The sequence below is a fragment of the Mchenga conophoros genome, linkage group LG11 (genome assembly GCF_057382185.1).
Source record: "Mchenga conophoros isolate Kocher_MC1m ecotype Shallow Benthic linkage group LG11, M_conophoros_male_GT1.1, whole genome shotgun sequence".
In the NCBI taxonomy this organism is placed as follows: Eukaryota; Metazoa; Chordata; class Actinopteri; order Cichliformes; family Cichlidae; genus Mchenga; species Mchenga conophoros.
This window is the reverse complement of record NC_140536.1, coordinates 35,998,846-36,016,590: the sequence shown is the minus strand read 5'-3', so window position 1 is coordinate 36,016,590 and position 17,745 is coordinate 35,998,846. Positions and strand designations below refer to the sequence as shown.

Sequence of the window (17,745 nt, the reverse complement as noted above, 5' to 3'; positions counted from 1 at the left end):
CTGCACATTACAAAGTGTTCTGCAGTGAATTAGCCCCACACTTTTTCCACAGATTTTACCACACAATTTTTACTTCTCAATTACCTTTGAAAACATTTTTTAAAGGACCTCAAATGCTGATGAAATGTGCAACAGATTTCTTTATTTTTATGTATCATGGCCCAATATTGTCAAAAAAAAAAAAAAAAAAGAAAGAAAGAAAGAAAGAAAAGCAACAACAAAGCATACAAAGCATGTGGCATACTATCTGGAGGAAGGCACACTGAAGAGAAAAAGTAGAGATTTAGAAATACATTCAATTTGCAGTATATAAAAGTGCAAGAGAAGTGCATGATAATGTTGCAGTACAGGGTGAAAGCTATGAAGGCACATGGTTACAATTCCTCACAGCACAATTACATTCAGACTGTAGGCTTAGTGGTCCTCTAGAAGTGGTGTGTAGAGCTCTGGGTCATCAGTGCTCTAAAAAAGAAAAGATTGGTAAAGTAAAATGACACTGAATAAATCGGTTTGGCTTTTGAGCAAGTCACCAAATATTCATAAACTTCCACATAAGAACTCACACAAAACAAAAACAAAAGAAAAAACCCTAAACATATTCGGCCAACATTTTCTGCTTAAGTAACAGTTTCACCTTGAAGCGACGCTAGTCTGTTACCTTGGTTTGTCCCTTTTCTTTGCTCTTCAGACTCTTGATCCCCAAGACGACTGAGCTGATGGTGACGCAGAGCTCCAGGACTGACAGCACAATTAGCACAGCAATGATGCTTCTGTAGAGCATCTGTTGGGATACAAACAACAGTGCTCAATTTTATTGCAGTAATAAAAGGATCAGAGGCTCAGACCCTTTGACCGGAGAGTGGGCGGAGACTTCTGTACAGACGTGACTGTGATCGCAAGATCAAAAACCTATATATAGTGGTCCCTCATTTATCATGGGAGTAACGTTCTGAAAATGCTCTCAAAGTTCAAACCTTTGTAGAAAAATAATTTCAGCATTATAGAATGAAACCAAAGATCAAACACTGTTTTCAGGTCCAGAACATGAGAATAGAGAAGCTGCCAGAAAATCCAACATCAATGAATCAATGGTGTAGAAATAAAGGAAGCAAGAAGAAGTTGAGTAAAGTTTGACTTATCTGACTGTTTCTGTAAATTCTATGGTAGTGGTGCCACCATAGTGGTAATTAACTACGTTAACATCTACCTTCCTTTAGCATGTCCAGAAGTCCAAGTTTTTGTGCAATGGTTAGCATCTTCCTCTGCCTTTTGGGTGCTAGCGCAGGTTCCTTTGATGGTGCCAAACGTTTCATTGACATTGTTGTGTCAGTTGGAGAGAAAACTTACAAACATATAGTACAGCACTTCAGAGTTACACTGCTAGCGATCAAAGATTTATGTAAATTTGACGTTCTGTACAGGAGTCAAATTTTTTTTCTGAAGAGCATGCAAAATTGCACAAAAAAAATCTGCGGAAAAGTGAGACCACGAAAGGTGAACCGCGTTTTAGCGAGGGACCACTGTATACTATTATCTGATTACCAGCTGCAAATCCATAGATTTCAGAAGCAAAAACCTGTGATGATATCTACAAAACAATTTAATAATTATTCGACTTTAAACAATTATTTTCCACTTGTCAGTTAGGTAATTTAACTTGTATGTAAACTGCTGAACTAACGCTTACCTTAATTAAAGCTTTGGCCTCCAAGCATCTCTCCTGTAGTATCATCTGTTCAGGAGACGGACTTGGTGTTGTATGACGGCCATACCAGTAGTCGGGCTCCCCACAAATGTTCCACAAATATAGATTAGATACACTGATGCTATACAGCACAATGGCTGCAATGGCAAAAGCAACGGCAGTCAGATTCAGAATCACATTGACGATAACCTGAAATACAAGATGGGTCAGTTAATGTAAAATCAAATTTTCAACATTAGAAGGCTGGTTGGTTAACAGTTTTACAGTCAATCAATGCAGGAAAGCTTGCAATGGTTGGCATTAATCTTACATCTACATAGATGTGCATACATGAGACCTGGCACAAGTGTGTATATTGAAATATTATACGTCTACTTTTATATCTTCAACTTAGACAACAAAATTCAAGTCGTCCTTCTAGGATATATCTGGACTACTCACCAGACATGGACTTGGATACTTGTCAGACAAAATGCTGACGATTCCAAACATGATGAACTACACAAGACAAAAAAAAAAAAACCAAAGACAATAAAGTTTAATTCCTTCCCATGTGTAATTTAACTGAATGAGGAGACACATCATGTGTTTAAGGTGACAATAAGAAACAGCAGCTTATCAATAAAACCACAGAAGTAAGGGATTAAGATTTCAATTGATAAAACACATTTGATTTCATAAGATTCTCCAGCTTTGTCTTAAGCGCCAACTCTGATACTCTACATACTCTGAACTACAGGCTCAATTCTGAAGAGTTGAAATGGGTTTAAAATGTAAATGAAAATAGAATGCGATGATTGGTAAACTTCATATGCCCTTATGTATTTATTTATTTATTTTACAGTAAAACTGAGAAAATTTGCAATTACAAAAAAGAAAAGGAGAATTTTTTTTATCTGATGTTGACTACTGTGTAGCTCCCCTCTTTTAACAACAGCCCAAAACATTTGGGAACTGTAGAGAGCAGCCGATGGACTTTTGGAAGAGGAATGTTGTCCCTTTCTTTTCCGACTCAGAGGATTTTAGTTGAGGAAAAAGCTGCTTCGCTTGCTTACCAACCCTCCCATCCAAAAAGGGTAGCCGGTTTCACGTATGGTCCATAATCCAACATATCGGCTTACAAGGATTGTTCCGAGTCCAACACTGAGAAGCCCAATCATAATCTGCAGAGTCTGACAAAGAAGAAGCACAGAATTAACAACTGGTGATGTAGATGTTTAACACCAGTCATAGGATATGCTGTATACTGGAGCACTTTCACTCAGGCTTTTTCTGTAGTGTGATAAGAAAACTCTTAAACTATCCATCCATTCTCTTCTGCTTATTCAGGGTTGTGGGGGCCTGGAGCCTATCCCAGCTGTCTGAGGGCGAGATGTAGGGTACTCCCTAGACAGATCGCCAGTCTGTCACAGGGCAAACACATCGAGACAGACAAACATTCACAACCACATACACACCTTAGAGCGATTTTAGAGTTACCAATTAACCTGACCTAACCTAACCCCACTAACCGCATGCCTTTGGACTGTGGGAGGAAGCCGAAGAGGACATCGCTAACCATTGTGCTGCCCTGTTTTAAACCACAGTGGATAACTTTTTACTTTTCTTCACTTTTAAGTCCAATAAATTTGTCAGTGAGAGAGTTAGACTCACGTGAGAGTTAGACTCACGTGGGGTAAGGAAACATGACACTGATACAAAGCCGGTGGCATCCCTGACACATAAAATTTACCTTTACTCTGTCTTCTTGGAAGGCTATCTGACATTAATAGGAGGCAACAATAGTTCTGACAGTGTTTTATCTCCTGAATGTTTAAAATGATTTGAATTACTCGACACACACACGCGCGCGCACGCACACACACACACACACACACGCGTAAAGGGGAGTACACAAACTATATTCTGTGTTATAAAAGCTATATATAACTATATATATTCAATTCGACTTATACAGCGCCAAATCACAACAACAGTCGCCTCAAGGCGCTTTATAATGTACAGTAGATCGTACAATAATAGACAAAGAGAAAAGCCCAACAATCATATGACACCCTATGAGCAAGCACTTTGATGACAGTGGGAAGGAAAAACTCCCTTTTAACAGGAAGAAACCTCCAGCAGAACCAGGCTCAGGGAGGGGCGGGGCCATCTGCTGTGATTGGTTGGGGTGAGAAAAGGAAGATAGGATAAAGACATGCTGTGGAAGAGAGAAAGAGATCAATAACAGGTATGATTTGATGCAGAGAGGTCTATTAACACATAGTGAGTGAGAAAGGTGAGAAAATGCTTTAGCAAAAAGGAAAGTTTGAAGCCTAATCTTGAAAGTAGAGATAGTGTCTGTCTCCCGAATCCAAACTGGAAGCTGGTTCCACAGAAGAGGGGCCTGAAAACTGAAGGCTCTGCCTCCCATTCTACTTTTAAATACTCTAGGAACAACAAGTTTTCGAGACCGTCAAAGCGCTTTACAATTCCACTATTAATTCACACACTGGTGGAGGCAAACTACAGGTGTAGCCACAGCTGCCCTGGGGCAGACTGACAGAAGCGAGGTATTTGAATCCTTAAAGGTTGTAGCTCACCCCCAGCACTGTCTGAGAGGTTCTGTTGAGGCGCCTCAGGTGCTGTGACACGGTGCAGCACACTGGACTGTAGCAAAGGTTCTTGAGGATCTGGCACAGAGGAGGCCAAGAGCTATCAGGGTCAGAGGTCAAGGTGAACACAGTGACCCCATCAGCCTTAGACACAGTGACAGACATCCTGTCTGTAGATCCTGGAGACTGAAAGAGAGAAGAGTACATAAAAATGAACATAGTCTGAATCACATTAAGGCCCCAGCTGTGGAGAAATGGCTGAACTCATCGAAGTATTGAAACAAAACATTCATTTAACTTCTGCAACTAACAAAATTAAAAATCCAAATCACTCGATACCTATTATCTTATATTAACTCTTATAACTCACCTTATAATGATGTCGAGCTCCATTAACAGTGACTTACACTGTCTGTTAATTATAATGAAATTTAAAAAAAAAAAAACTTGTATATAAATAAATAACTACATTAAGTGATGCAGTTGTGTTTGCAGTTATAACAAGATGCTATACATTTCAATATTAGATAAAGATGATGATTAACTGAATAACAGTAATGAAGATAAACACTCACAGTCACTTTATTAACCATTAAACTACTTGTTAGTGGAAATATCTAATGAAAGCACTTTAAAGTATTTAAGCATGTGGACATAAGATAAGATAAGATAGAACTTTATTAATCCCTCGGGTGGGTTCCTCTGGGAAATTCGACTTCCAGAAAAAAGCACAGCAACGACCGAAGTTACAGTTACAGAATTGTTTTTATATATATATATATATATATATATATATATATATATATATATATATACACATACACACACACACACACACACACACACACACACACACACACACACACATATAGAGACAAATATAAATAAAATATACAAAGGGGATAAATTGTCACGGCTGGCGGAGGGAGCCGTGTGGTGTGGAGGAAAAGGAGGACCCAAGATGCAGCAAACTGATGATACGAGTGATGTTTTATTTACAAAGGTGGTGGTGACAAAAACAGGCAACGAGGTATGAGTACTTTACAAACGGAAACCTAAACTGGGAGAAACTAAGTGACAAACCTGAGACCATACAAAAGGGGTGCGGGGCAGAGAGACGCAGAGACAGGAACACCATAGAACGCAGAGGTAGACGGATGAATGCAGTGATACATGGATGAACGCAGACGAGCCGACAATGAACATAGACCGACACCCACTAAATATACACACGCAAGGTAATCAGGTAATCACACACAGGAGGGAAGAACAGCTGAACCTAATACACATGAGGAGCAGAGGACAAGCTGAACACAATGACAACAGACACAGACTTTCAGAACAAAACAGGAAATCTAGAACCCGAACCGGACACAAGGGGGGAGGACACAGAATAACTAGAACAGAGGAAAATAATCACAAAACACAAAACGCTGGGTCAACGACCCAGGACCATGACATAAATAGAATAAATAGGAATAAAAAATAAAAATACAAGTGAATTGCACATTTCAAGTATTGAGTCTATTGCACTGTTGACTATTTACAAAAAGTATTGCACAAGGTATTGTACAGTGAGGTGAAGAGGCACTACAGCTTAGTTGTTCCCCCCTCCTTTGTCCTCCTTTCTCCTCCCTCTCCCCTCCAGAGAGGAGTTAAACAGTCTGATGGCGTGTGGGACAAAGGAGTTTTTAAGTCTGTTGGTTCTTGTCTTTGGGAGAAGCAACCTGTCACTGAACAGACTCTTCTGGTTGTTTATGGCCGTGTGCAGAGGATGCCCAGCATTGTCCATAATGTCCAGCAGTTTCTTTAATGTCCTTTTCTCTGCCACTGTCACCAGAGTGTCCAGCTTCATGCCGACCACAGAGCCAGCCTTCCTGATCAGTTTCTCCAGCCTGGATGAGTCCTTCTTTGCTGTGCTGCTCCCCCAGCACACCACAGCATAGAAAAGTACTCCAGCAACCACCGACTGGTAAAACATCCTCAGGAGCTTCCTGCAGATGTTAAAAGACCTCAGCCTCCTGAGGAAGTACAGTCGGCTTTGGGCTTTTTTACACAGGTGCTCTGTGTTGCATGACCAGTCCAGTTTATTGTCCACCCACAGCCCGAGGTACTTGTACTTGTTGACCACCTCCACCTCCTCCCCCTCTATCTGAACCGGCAGTGGACCTTCTCTGGACCTCCCGAAGTCCACAACCAGTTCCTTAGTCTTTGAGGTGTTGAGTTGCAGGTGGTTTGTGTGACTCCATGCGACAAAGTTCCTCACCAGACTTCTGTACTCCTCTTCCTGATCATCCCAGATACACCCCATGATGGCCGTGTCATCTGCAAACTTCTGAATGTGGCATAATTCAGAGTTGTAGCAGAAGTCAGAGGTGTACAGGGTGAAGAGAAGAGGGGACAGCACAGTTCCCTGTGGTGCTCCTGTGCTGCTGACCACAGTGTCATTGAAAAGATAAAGTGAAGAAAGGTGATTTAAATGACTCTGAATGGGGCGTGGTCTTTGGTGACAGATGGGCTGGTCTGAATATTACAGAAACTGATGATGAGAGAACTATCTCTAAGGTTTACAGAAAAATGTCCATAATAAAGAATTCAGTGACCTGCAGAAAATGCCTTGTTGATTATAGAGGTCAGAGGAAAATGGCCAGACTGCTTTGACAATAAACGAAGCAAGACTAACTCCCATAATCACTCACCGCGACCAACGTATGCAGAGAACGCTCTGAACGCTCAACATGTCGAAGCTTCGTTGCAAATTTTGGACGCAGGTCAGAATTTAGTGTAAACAAAAGCCTGGCTGGACCCAATAAAGTGGCTTTGGATAGTTTTTATGAAACCGAAACTGAGAAATCATGAAACGAATATAAACGAAGTAACAGAGTAAAGCTGGTGTATGAAAAATTCAGAACTTAATTCTCTTTTCATTAGCTTTGTTGACATTTTTGCAATCCTCTAAACTTGTTTTGGGCTCCTCCGCATATTAGGAAAGTGCTGTAACCTACCAGAGAAAAAACTCGACGTACATGTGCTGCAAAGCGGACGAAACTCGACTTTACTCCTGTGAGTGAAAGTCCAAAAAAATTAAGTGACTGCGCCACTACCAGCAGCAGGGAGCGAAACTGCGCCGACTGTTCCGGGAAATCGAGCCACGACCACAAAAACAAACATGTATGTAAAAAAGTCTTTGATCAAAGTCTTTGTTCTCGACAGTAATACGACGTAATTTAACAATTACAGTAATACAGCTCCACCCGTGACTGGCACCACGAAGGGCATTGCAGCTTTCCAAGTTAGTCCTACAGGCCCGCTTTGATCTACAGCCCCTGTTTACCAATGATTACGTCACATTAACCTGAATTACAATACAAAATCAATAAAACAAACAAACTTACTTGTCAGAGGAGAAGAAAAGCAACCAAAAGCCAAATTAATATCTGGTTGTGTGTTTGTTGCGCAGCTATTGCTGGATGAGATTTTCCAGTTGTTCCTCCGCCCATAAGGACAATATAAAAATTAACCCTTTGCTCAACATCCAATTACACACAAAGATAATTGAAAAAAATCAAATGTGGAAGAATTACCCTCACTAGCAAAACGGAACAATACAGTGAAAAACGTTGGTGGACTAATTTAACTAAACTAATTTAGGACTAATAACCAGATTATAATAATCAACGCACTGATTTTGATCTATTTATTTAGGCATTAAGTGAATCAGCAAATTGTTGTAGAAATCCAGGTAAATGAATTTTGGATTTCGGTTGTTTCCTAAGTGGACAGTTTGCTTTCACTGGAAGTGTGATTGACTTGGGGTTACTGTGTTAAGTCAGAGGTGGGGGAACTCCAGGCCTCGAGAGCTATGGCGTTATTTTTGTGCCACTATTCTGAGCACACGTAAAAAAAATTTGAGCGCACGTAAAAAAAGTTTGCAGGTGCATGTGTTGAATTTTGAGGAGAAATTTATTTTGAGCGAAGAAAAGCTGAATTTGAGTGAACAAAATTCATTCCTGCGTGCAAAAAATGTATTTCAGTGTTTTTATTATCCACATACAAACACCAGCAGCCCCTCCAGCTCAGTTTTTGCATTTGCGCTCGCTCGCAATGTGTTGCTCGCGCTCTCAACATTTCTGCCCATGCGCGCTCAACTCTTTCTCTACACCGTTATATTTGTGCCACAAAACCAGCCAATCACAGACTTGGATACAAAAAAATCTGATTGGCTGTTCTGCTCTCCAATCAGCTCGAAATGACGAAATGCAATATCCCAGAATCCATTTCGTCCAAAACTCAAAGGAGGCAGTGGCGGAGGAACACAGAGTGGCAGAGTTTGGAATATTACTCTTTCTGGGTCACAAAATAAAATTTAAAGATATTTTCATGCGATAATGGTGCTGTGTAAACTTCAAATACCTGCTCGATTTATCAAGCCATCACATATTTGCAAAAGTGCTCTAACGTTTTTGGAGATGCCTGTTGTCAAAGGCTTTATGGCCGTTCCTATAAGACCTGGTGGGCCGGTCTCCAGCCAAAATGCCGGGCCGATTTTTTTTTGTTCCAGTCCAGCACTGGTTCAGCCCTTAGCGCTTTTTTTTCTTGTTTTCAGTGGTAATGCCTATGATTGTGCCAGAGCACATTTCAATCAACCATGGGCATTTCACAGGGCCGGACGGGGACATGTTTCCCTCTCACCACATATCCAAACTGACAGGCTCCAGCAAACATCAGCTGCTAGAAATTAATATTAAATAAATTATAACAACAGCTGATCAAGCTTAAACATGCTGCTGTTGTTTAGCACGACATCCGCCGGTTTCCTCTTTCTGGCGCAAAGTGGGCGATAAACAAACGAGAGAAAAGCCGATCAGCTGATCATTGATCAGTTTCATGATTGAAGTAGGACAGGAGGGGGGCAGAGAATAACAGAAGAAGATGCAGCTGTGCAGCAAAGACACAGAATAACTCCAGCTTTGTGCCTTTTTCCATTCTAGCTGAAGTCCGGGACAAACTGCGTCCCTTCTCAGCTCAATACGAAACACGTAAAAGTAACCATTCCATTTTTTAAGGAGTCGTTGGCAACTCTACTAACTAACCTTATGAATAAAATAAAGTTCACTATCAGTAACATCATAGCACCCACCCAGCTGTATAGAAACTCCATCATGCTAGATAGTACGCAGTACGAGTTATTGTAACTGATTATAAAAAGTTAGCACAACGAAAATAAACTCCACCTAAACTTGGTTTATATCTGACCCAGATAGACTGCAGGTCATAACTTCTTACCTGAAGTTCAGTTCACCTGACACTCAGACCACCACCTGCTGGCCTCTGTGGAAGCTCTGCCACAGCCACCACCAAACAACTGAGTTATTTTTACACATGGCCAGCATCTGGTCAATCCACCACCTTTCATTGTTCATGCGTTACAAAAAAATAAATAAGTCATCCCCACCGGGCAAATGCCTGGTATGCCCGATGGCCAGCCCAGCTATGGCATTTGAGATTTCAACAGGTTTTTGGAAATGGATTGTCTTGTAGCGGACAAATATGTTTTTTAATGGCACAAATAATTTGTGGGGCATCTTATTGTGACACCTGATTGTTCTTTCATTTTAGTTATAGTAGTGTTTTTAAATGGTTGCACAAAATGAAAAAAAAAAACCCTCCAATGTAATGCCTGTGTAACCCAGATCATTGTTTGAGTATGGGATTTCTGATTATTTGTGGTCACTGAACGCACCACTGTGCCGTGCGCATAGCCACTCTCTAGTCCAGCTACAGAGTTTTTCCTTCCGTTCGTCCGATGAGGCGCATGCTGCTCTCGTGCCCTCTACGAGCTGGAAATTCGGGAAAAAGTCTTGTAGCGGTTACAAACGTGAAGCGGAGCTGAGTCCGACAGCATTCGCCATTACACGAACTCCTCTGGCTGGTTTGTTTGCCCTTTTGGTGCCCTGGATCCTACTGGATGAACTGCCTTGTGGAAGTCCTCATCTGATGACTCTGCCGAACCGTCCTGGCAAATAGATGGTCGTTGCTGCTTGCTGGATGCTATTATTGGATGCTACACCGTTCCAACAGAGCGGTAGGAACAATTCAAAGGGCCCCAACGATGCGCTTTATTTTTCCCTGAGCTCAGGTGATTTTCTTTTGGCCAAAGGACCTTAAAGGATACATATTTGTTTTTATTTATTTTATTTTTCTTATGACACTGAGTGGAAAGACACTACAAAAAAAGGGGTTTATTATTTAAAATTGTGTCAAATAAATGTGTTTATGCTAAGTAAGTGTGGTGTCCATTGTGTGCTGGAAGCCTTATTGTTCCTGTGGTGGAGCAGCTACTACCAATCTCCTTTACGAAACTAGCTTCTGACAGGATACAGGTATTTGGGATACATTTGATTTCTTGTAACCTATTTTTAGAGAAACTGTGATTCTGGGTTAAACATCGGGGTGAAATTGATGACACTGACACCTAGTGAACTGCCCAAGGTCAACAGTCCTGATTTCCACGCATTAAAGGTTTGGCGTAAGTACAGATTGCGTTACAAGTGGCGAGCCAGCCAGGAGATTGGTGAAAAGTAGCACCTTGACTTTCCAGCTCACAACACCTACCTCTTTTCCTTGACCCTATTGTGTTGGACATGGATCTTTGCAGACGTTTTGATGTAGATGGCCAGTGCTCACTTTTTGTGACTGGCGTTGAAGGGATTTACACAGATGATGACATTGCTAGTGTTTTTTCAGTAAATGGTAAAGTTTCTCGGATAGTTCGAATTCCAGATGAATCAAACCAGCCAGAGGGTAGAGTCCTGATACAATATTTGTCCGATCAAGCCATTTCCAAGATCAACCCCCAGATCTTAGGCGACTTGCCGAGCCCCAAGGATCCTGCTATCGGTTGGTCTGTCAAAACCATTCGAGATGTTGCTCAGGAAGAGGTAGGCAAGGAGTTAGCTCGTAGATATTTAGAAGAACTGAAGGCTGTTGGAGATAGTGGTAAAGCAGGTTTCTTGAGTGTTATTCAGAGTGAGGTCAAAGAAGTTCGACATAACTCTGAGATTCCTGACACACAGCCACACACAGCTCAGGATGGGGACACATCCCTCCATGACATTGTAGCTAGTGATCATGATGAACCTAATCACTACACACAGACCCACAATGCACCTGATAGTGCTGTGGTGAACCCTGTTAATATCGACCGCAGTCTCCTTAACCCACCTCAGATTCAAAAAGTTGTCGTTGAGCACGTTATCAGAAATGACTCAACAGCCCCGTGGTCTACACAAACCAGACTGCGCACCTTTTCTGGCCGTGCTCCTAGGCCCAATGGTGAGGTAGACTATGAAACATGGCGCACACAAGTGGACCTTCTTGTCAGTGATTGCTCTCTTAGTGATGTGCAAAAGGTTAGGAAAATATTTGAAAGTTTGCTAAGTCCAGCAGCCGATGTTGTTAAGTTGCTTGGTGTGAGCTCACCACCCAGGGCTTATGTTAGGCAGCTCGATTCCGCTTTCAGTGTTGTAGAGGACGGAGAAGAGTTATTTGCAACCTTTCTCAGCTCCAACCAGAATAGCGGAGAAAAGCCCTCAGCATATTTGAACAGACTCCATAGCCTCCTTACTCGAGCTATTTCTAGAGGGGGAGTCTCTGTCGAAAGTTTGAGCGAACACCTACTCAGACAGTTTATTAGAGGCTGCTGGGACCAGAGTCTCATTATAGCTCTCCAACTAGAAAACAAAAAGAACAGTCCACCAACATTCCCAGATCTACTCCTTATGTTGAGGACCGAGGAAGGTCGTAGATCTGCAAAGCTAGACAGGATGAAAAAACATCTGGGTGCTACAAAAGCAGCTGTACATGCCCACTCCATTTTTGATGTACCCTCCTATGATGATGAGCCCGTTCCAACACAGACTGCAAAGCAGAGCGAAGCATCTAAGCTTGAGAGGAGAATGGATGAGCTTTCAAAGCAGGTAGAGAAACTGAGTCAAAGGTCCAAGAATTCTCCTTTTGACAGTGAGCTTAGTGCAGCGTTAAAACAGAGACAAGAAGAAACTGTTAAACTTGAAAGTAAAATAGATGAGTTGTCTAAACAACTCAGAGAGCTCACTCAGAACCAAAAATGTCCTAAAGAGAATAATAGTGGCAAAGACTTCCTTGCGGCAAGAAATAGCAGTGCCAGGAGACCAGTTAAGGTTCCCTCTATGCCAAAAGCATGGTTCTGCTTTAGATGTGGTGAAGATAACCACATTGCCGCTCGATGCCCAAATGAACCCAACCAGGCACTAGTCCGCCAGAAGAATGCTGAGTTAAAGGAAAAGCAAGGAAGGTTCCAAGCCCAACAGGTTACTGAGCCTTTTGCTTTAAACTTGTAGCGGCTCCTGCTGTGGGACGTCCAGGAGCTGAGACCAGCATTAGTCCCGCCTCAAGTGACCAAAGAATTGGTGTTCAGAGCAAAATAAAGACCCAGACAACGGTTCAAGATTTCAGTTCCCAATCCCGCTTGCCACCCGGTCTGATAGGTCCTCGTTGTTCAGCTTCTGTTTTGGTTGAGGGTGTACAATGCAACTCTATCATGGATAGTGGTTCACAAGTCACTACAATCTCCGAATCATTTCACAAGGATAAGCTGGCACATCTCCCCATTCAGCCCATTCAAGCATTGCTTGAGATTGAGGGTGCAGGTGGACAGCACGTTCCCTACCTTGGTTATGTTGAGACCCACATCACTTTTCCTCACAACATTACAGGCAAAGAGGAAGAGTTGGTTGTTTTGGCTCTTGTTGTGCCTGAGTGCCATTTTAACAGCAGAATACCAGTTTTGATTGGTACCAATGCACTGTTAAGACTCCATGATAAGTTATCTGAACGTGACGGTCCAGATTTCCTTCACAGACTGTGTTCCAGAGATGTAGCACTGGTTCTCCAGCACTTGGCTAAACAAATGGATGATTGCCATATACACCCAGTGAGGTTGCACGGGAAAGTACCAGTCACCATCCCTGCCAACCACAAGTGCTGTTTAATGGGCGATGTTAGGCTGAGAAAGAACACTCCTAACGTAAGTTTCGTCCTTGAACCAAATGAACACGACAAGTTACCTGGTGGTTTATTTCTTGAAACTGCTTTGATAGACATCCCTTACAAAGCTAAGAGTAAGGTTCCAGTCGTCTTGCAGAACTTGAGTGGGCATAGTATTGTATTGCAACCAGGAAGTACAGTTGCCCAGGTATGTGTAGCCCAGCACATTTCACCCCTGGTGCCTGTTTCAAATGCTTCTTCTCATGACAAGTTTGATGGAGAGAAGCTTAAGTTTAATCTTGATGAGTCACCCATCTCTGAAGAATGGAAAGAGCGCATCACCACCAAGCTCAAGTCTATTTCAGAAGTGTTTGCGGTTGATGATCTGTCTTATGGTCACACCACTGTGGTAAAACACCACATTCGGCTGAACGATGACACGCCGTTTAAGGAACGGTCGAGGCCCATCCACCCAAGTGACAGAGAAGCTGTCAAGCAACACCTCAAAGAACTGCTTAATGCAGGGGTTATTAGGGAGTCAGAGAGCCCCTACGCATCTCCAATAGTAGTTGTGCGTAAAAAGGATGGTTCAATCAGGTTGTGCGTTGATTACCGCAAGTTGAACGCACGGACCATTAGGGATGCTTATGCCCTCCCAAACATTGAGGAGACCTTCACGGCCCTTAGTGGTGCCAAGTGGTTCTCGGTCATGGACCTCAAATCAGGCTATTATCAGGTTGAGATGGCCGAGGAAGATAAAGCTAAAACTGCTTTTGTCTGTCCTCTTGGGTTTTATGAGTTTAATCGCCTGCCTCAGGGCGTTACAAATGCCCCAAGTACGTTTCAACGACTGATGGAGAAGTGTGTTGGGGATTTGAACTTGAGTGAGGTACTTGTGTTTTTGGATGATCTGATTGTGTTTTCAGACACCCTGGAGGAACATGAGGTGAGACTCATGAGGGTGCTGAACCGGTTGAGGGACTTTGGGTTGAAGCTGTCCCCAGAAAAATGTCATTTCTTTAGGCCCTCGGTGAAGTACCTTGGCCATGTGGTTGATGCCCAAGGAGTTCACACAGATCCTGATAAGATCTCAGCTTTGAAAACATGGCCTCGTCCTACAAACAAGAGAGAGTTAAAATGTTTCCTAGGCTTTGCCGGTTATTACCGGAGATTCATTGATGGATACTCAAAGATCGCAAAGCCTTTAAATAGTCTCACGGCTGGTTACTACTCACCCAAAAAGAGGGGTAAAGTGTATCTTGGAGAACGTTTCAAACAACCATCAAACATTAACTTACCTTTTGGAGAGGAGTGGACACCTGAATGTGAAAATGCGTTTAAGACTTTGATTGAGAGACTGACATCGGCACCTGTCCTTGCTTTTGCCAACCCACAGCTACCATATGTCCTGCACACTGATGCCAGTCGTGAAGGCTTGGGTGCAGCGCTCTACCAAGAGCAGGACGGGAAGCTGAGAGCTGTGGCTTATGCAAGCAGAGGACTTTCCAAAAGTGAGAGAAACTATCCCACTCACAAGCTTGAATTTCTAGCTTTGAAGTGGGCAGTTTGTGAGAAGTTTAACAGCTACCTTTATGGCGCTAACTTCACCATTGTGACGGATAACAATCCTCTCACGTATGTACTGACATCTGCAAAGTTAGATGCTGCTGGTCATCGCTGGTTAGCTGCGCTGTCTACTTATCAGTTCACCGTTAAGTACAGGGCCGGTCATGCCAATCGCGATGCAGACGGGCTGTCCCGACGACCACAAGCTCCTCCTTTTGAAGATGAGGATTTCATCAAAGAAAGGGAGAGAGTTGATGACATGAAAAACCGTCTTCTAGAGGTGAGCAACGAGATGAGTCACGAGGTGGTATCTGCCTTGTGTCAACGCCATCTTGTGGTGTCAAAGATCGAGCACTGTTCAAATCTAGAACAACCTTTGGCTGTAGAGTCTCTTGCTGTTGATCCCTCAACAGTTGCGGATGTATTTGGAGAAGACACATTACCATCTATGACAAGCTCTGACTGGTATAAAGCTCAGAGGGATGACCCGGTTGTCTCACGTGTCATTACCTTCGTTGAAAGAGCTCAAAAGCCCAGCTTCAGAGAAACAAACCTTGAAGTTCCTGATGTTAGGCTCCTTCTCAAGGAGTGGAGAAGACTCGAAATGAGAGATGGAGTATTGTACAGGAAATGGACAAATAGAGACAACACTGTATGGCAGTTAGTCCTACCTGAACAGTTCAGAGGGAAAGCGTTGCGTGGAGTGCATGATGAAGTTGGTCATCTTGGTTTTGAACGAGCACTGCATCTTGCCCGTTCCAGATTCTATTGGCCAATGATGACAAAGTCTGTAGAAGAGAAGTGCAGACAGTGTCCACGCTGTGTCAGGAGGAAAGCAGTGCCTCAGAAGGCAGCGCCTCTTGAAAATATTATAGCAACTTACCCGCTTGAACTCGTCTGTATGGACTATTTGTCAGTTGAGCCAGACAACAGAGACACCCGGAACATATTAGTTATCACTGACCATTTTACGAAGTTTGCTGTGGCAGTGCCAACTAAAGATCAGAAGTCCAGGACCATTGCAAAAGCTCTGTGGGAGAACTTCATAGTTCATTATGGGTTTCCCAGTCGTCTACTCAGTGATCAGGGTAGAGACTTTGAATCTCACACAATCAAAGAGCTATGTGCGTTGATAGGAGCAGACAAAATCCGCACTACACCTTATCATCCTCGCGGAAACCCGGTGGAAAGGTTTAACCGGACGCTTCTTGATATGTTGGGTACGTTGGAAGAGGAAGACAAATCTCACTGGAGGGACTTCGTTAAACCCTTAGTTCATGCGTATAACTGCACGAGGAACGACACAACTGGTTTCTCTCCTTATGAACTGATGTTTGGCAGACAACCCCGACTACCCATTGATTTAGTCTTAGGTATCCAACCTGAAAATGCCAACCATAAGTCTCATTCAGAGTATGTGAACAACCTTCGTCAACGTCTGGAGGAGAGCTACACTCTAGCTGCAAAAAACTCCCAGAAGATCGGAGAAAGGAATAAAGTTAGGTTTGACAAGAGGATTAGAGTGGCCGAGCTCTGTGCAGGTGACAGGGTTTTGGTTAGGAACATGAGTATCAGAGGTAAACACAAAATCTCAGACAGGTGGGAACAGAAAGTACATGTTGTGGTTAAACGAATCAATGATGGCCCTGTCTATGTTGTGGAACCCGAGTTGGGAGACGGACCAAAACGCACCTTACACAGGGATCTCCTTCTACCGTGTGGGTTCTTACCTGTGGAAGAAATGGCAGGGAGCAGATCTCATGGGCCCTCTAAAGGGAAGAAACCAAGGAACAAAGCCGAAAGAGAAGTACAATCTTCTGATAACCCTGATGGTCAGGAAGATGAGGTATACAGTGATGAGGACGAAGTGTATCCAGCTTTTGTGGTTCCAGAAATAATAACCAGAGGTCCTTTTATCCAGACTGAAAGGCAGGTTATCACACCTCAGCTGTCCACTGGGGATGTGCATTCTAGTTTGCCCCGTGCAGAGCCACAAGACGAGTCACACGCACGAGAAACACCCAGTCATGTTTCTGAACCTGAGCCTTTGTTACACTCAGAAAGCAATGAGGTGACCACATCTCCCATTCCATCTGATGAAGGTCCAGGTTGGGTTGTTATTGACATTCCTGAACAAACAGAATCTGTTGAAATGAATCAAGGAAGCAGCGACACTGCTGAGCGGAGTTTAGAGCCAGAGACAGTAGAGTTGCGGCGTTCTGGGAGAGAGAGACGCCAACCTCGTAAACTAACTTATGATGAGTTAGGTGAGCCTTTAATTTTGGCTCTCAGTTCCTTTTTGTCAGAGTTTCGCAATTGTATTCTCTCAGAGCACTTTCCTTCACACACCTGTTAAGTCAAGTGTGCATGCAGAGACTCATGCACTTTAGAGGGGGAGAGTGTAACCCAGATCATTGTTTGAGTATGGGATTTCTGATTATTTGTGGTCACTGAACGCACCACTGTGCCGTGCGCATAGCCACTCTCTAGTCCAGCTACAGAGTTTTTCCTTCCGTTCGTCCGATGAGGCGCATGCTGCTCTCGTGCCCTCTACGAGCTGGAAATTCGGGAAAAAGTCTTGTAGCGGTTACAAACGTGAAGCGGAGCTGAGTCCGACAGCATTCGCCATTACACGAACTCCTCTGGCTGGTTTGTTTGCCCTTTTGGTGCCCTGGATCCTACTGGATGAACTGCCTTGTGGAAGTCCTCATCTGATGACTCTGCCGAACCGTCCTGGCAAATAGATGGTCGTTGCTGCTTGCTGGATGCTATTATTGGATGCTACACCGTTCCAACAGAGCGGTAGGAACAATTCAAAGGGCCCCAACGATGCGCTTTATTTTTCCCTGAGCT

General features: G+C 43.2%; 1 protein-coding gene across 2 annotated transcripts; it reads right to left on the bottom strand.

Annotated features, from left to right (window-relative positions):
* Nucleotides 1–122: 122 nt before the first annotated feature.
* On the bottom strand, nt 123–8,074 carry LOC146564897 (transmembrane protein 176A-like). Of its 2 annotated transcripts, XM_085292681.1 has the most exons (7): nt 7,695–7,847; nt 4,288–4,485; nt 2,761–2,877; nt 2,147–2,203; nt 1,688–1,894; nt 659–781; nt 123–462 (listed from the first exon to the last, which is right to left on the bottom strand). In XM_085292681.1, the coding sequence occupies exons 2-7, from the start codon at nt 4,462–4,464 to the stop codon at nt 415–417; spliced, it is 729 nt and encodes a 242-aa protein (XP_085148807.1). In that variant the 5' UTR covers nt 4,465–4,485; nt 7,695–7,847; the 3' UTR covers nt 123–414. The 2 variants fall into 2 exon arrangements, with proteins under 2 accessions (XP_085148807.1, XP_085148808.1); XM_085292682.1 differs by lacking the exons at nt 123–462; nt 659–781; nt 1,688–1,894; ... (1 more) ...; nt 2,761–2,877; nt 4,288–4,485 and adding an exon at nt 5,134–6,728 and having other exon boundaries at nt 7,695–8,074.
* Between the last annotated feature and the right edge of the window lie 9,671 nt (nt 8,075–17,745).

Bases quoted from the DNA above. Each gene is read 5' to 3' on its own strand.
- LOC146564897 (XM_085292681.1), bottom strand. From the start codon at position 4,464: ATGTCTGTCACTGTGTCTAAGGCTGATGGGGTCACTGTGTTCACCTTG. The intron at 1,895-2,146 runs GTGAGTAGTCCA...CTTGTATTTCAG, and splicing joins AGTATCCAAGTCCATGTCTG to GTTATCGTCAATGTGATTCT. The intron at 782-1,687 runs GTAAGCGTTAGT...GTATCCCAACAG, and splicing joins AGGCCAAAGCTTTAATTAAG to ATGCTCTACAGAAGCATCAT.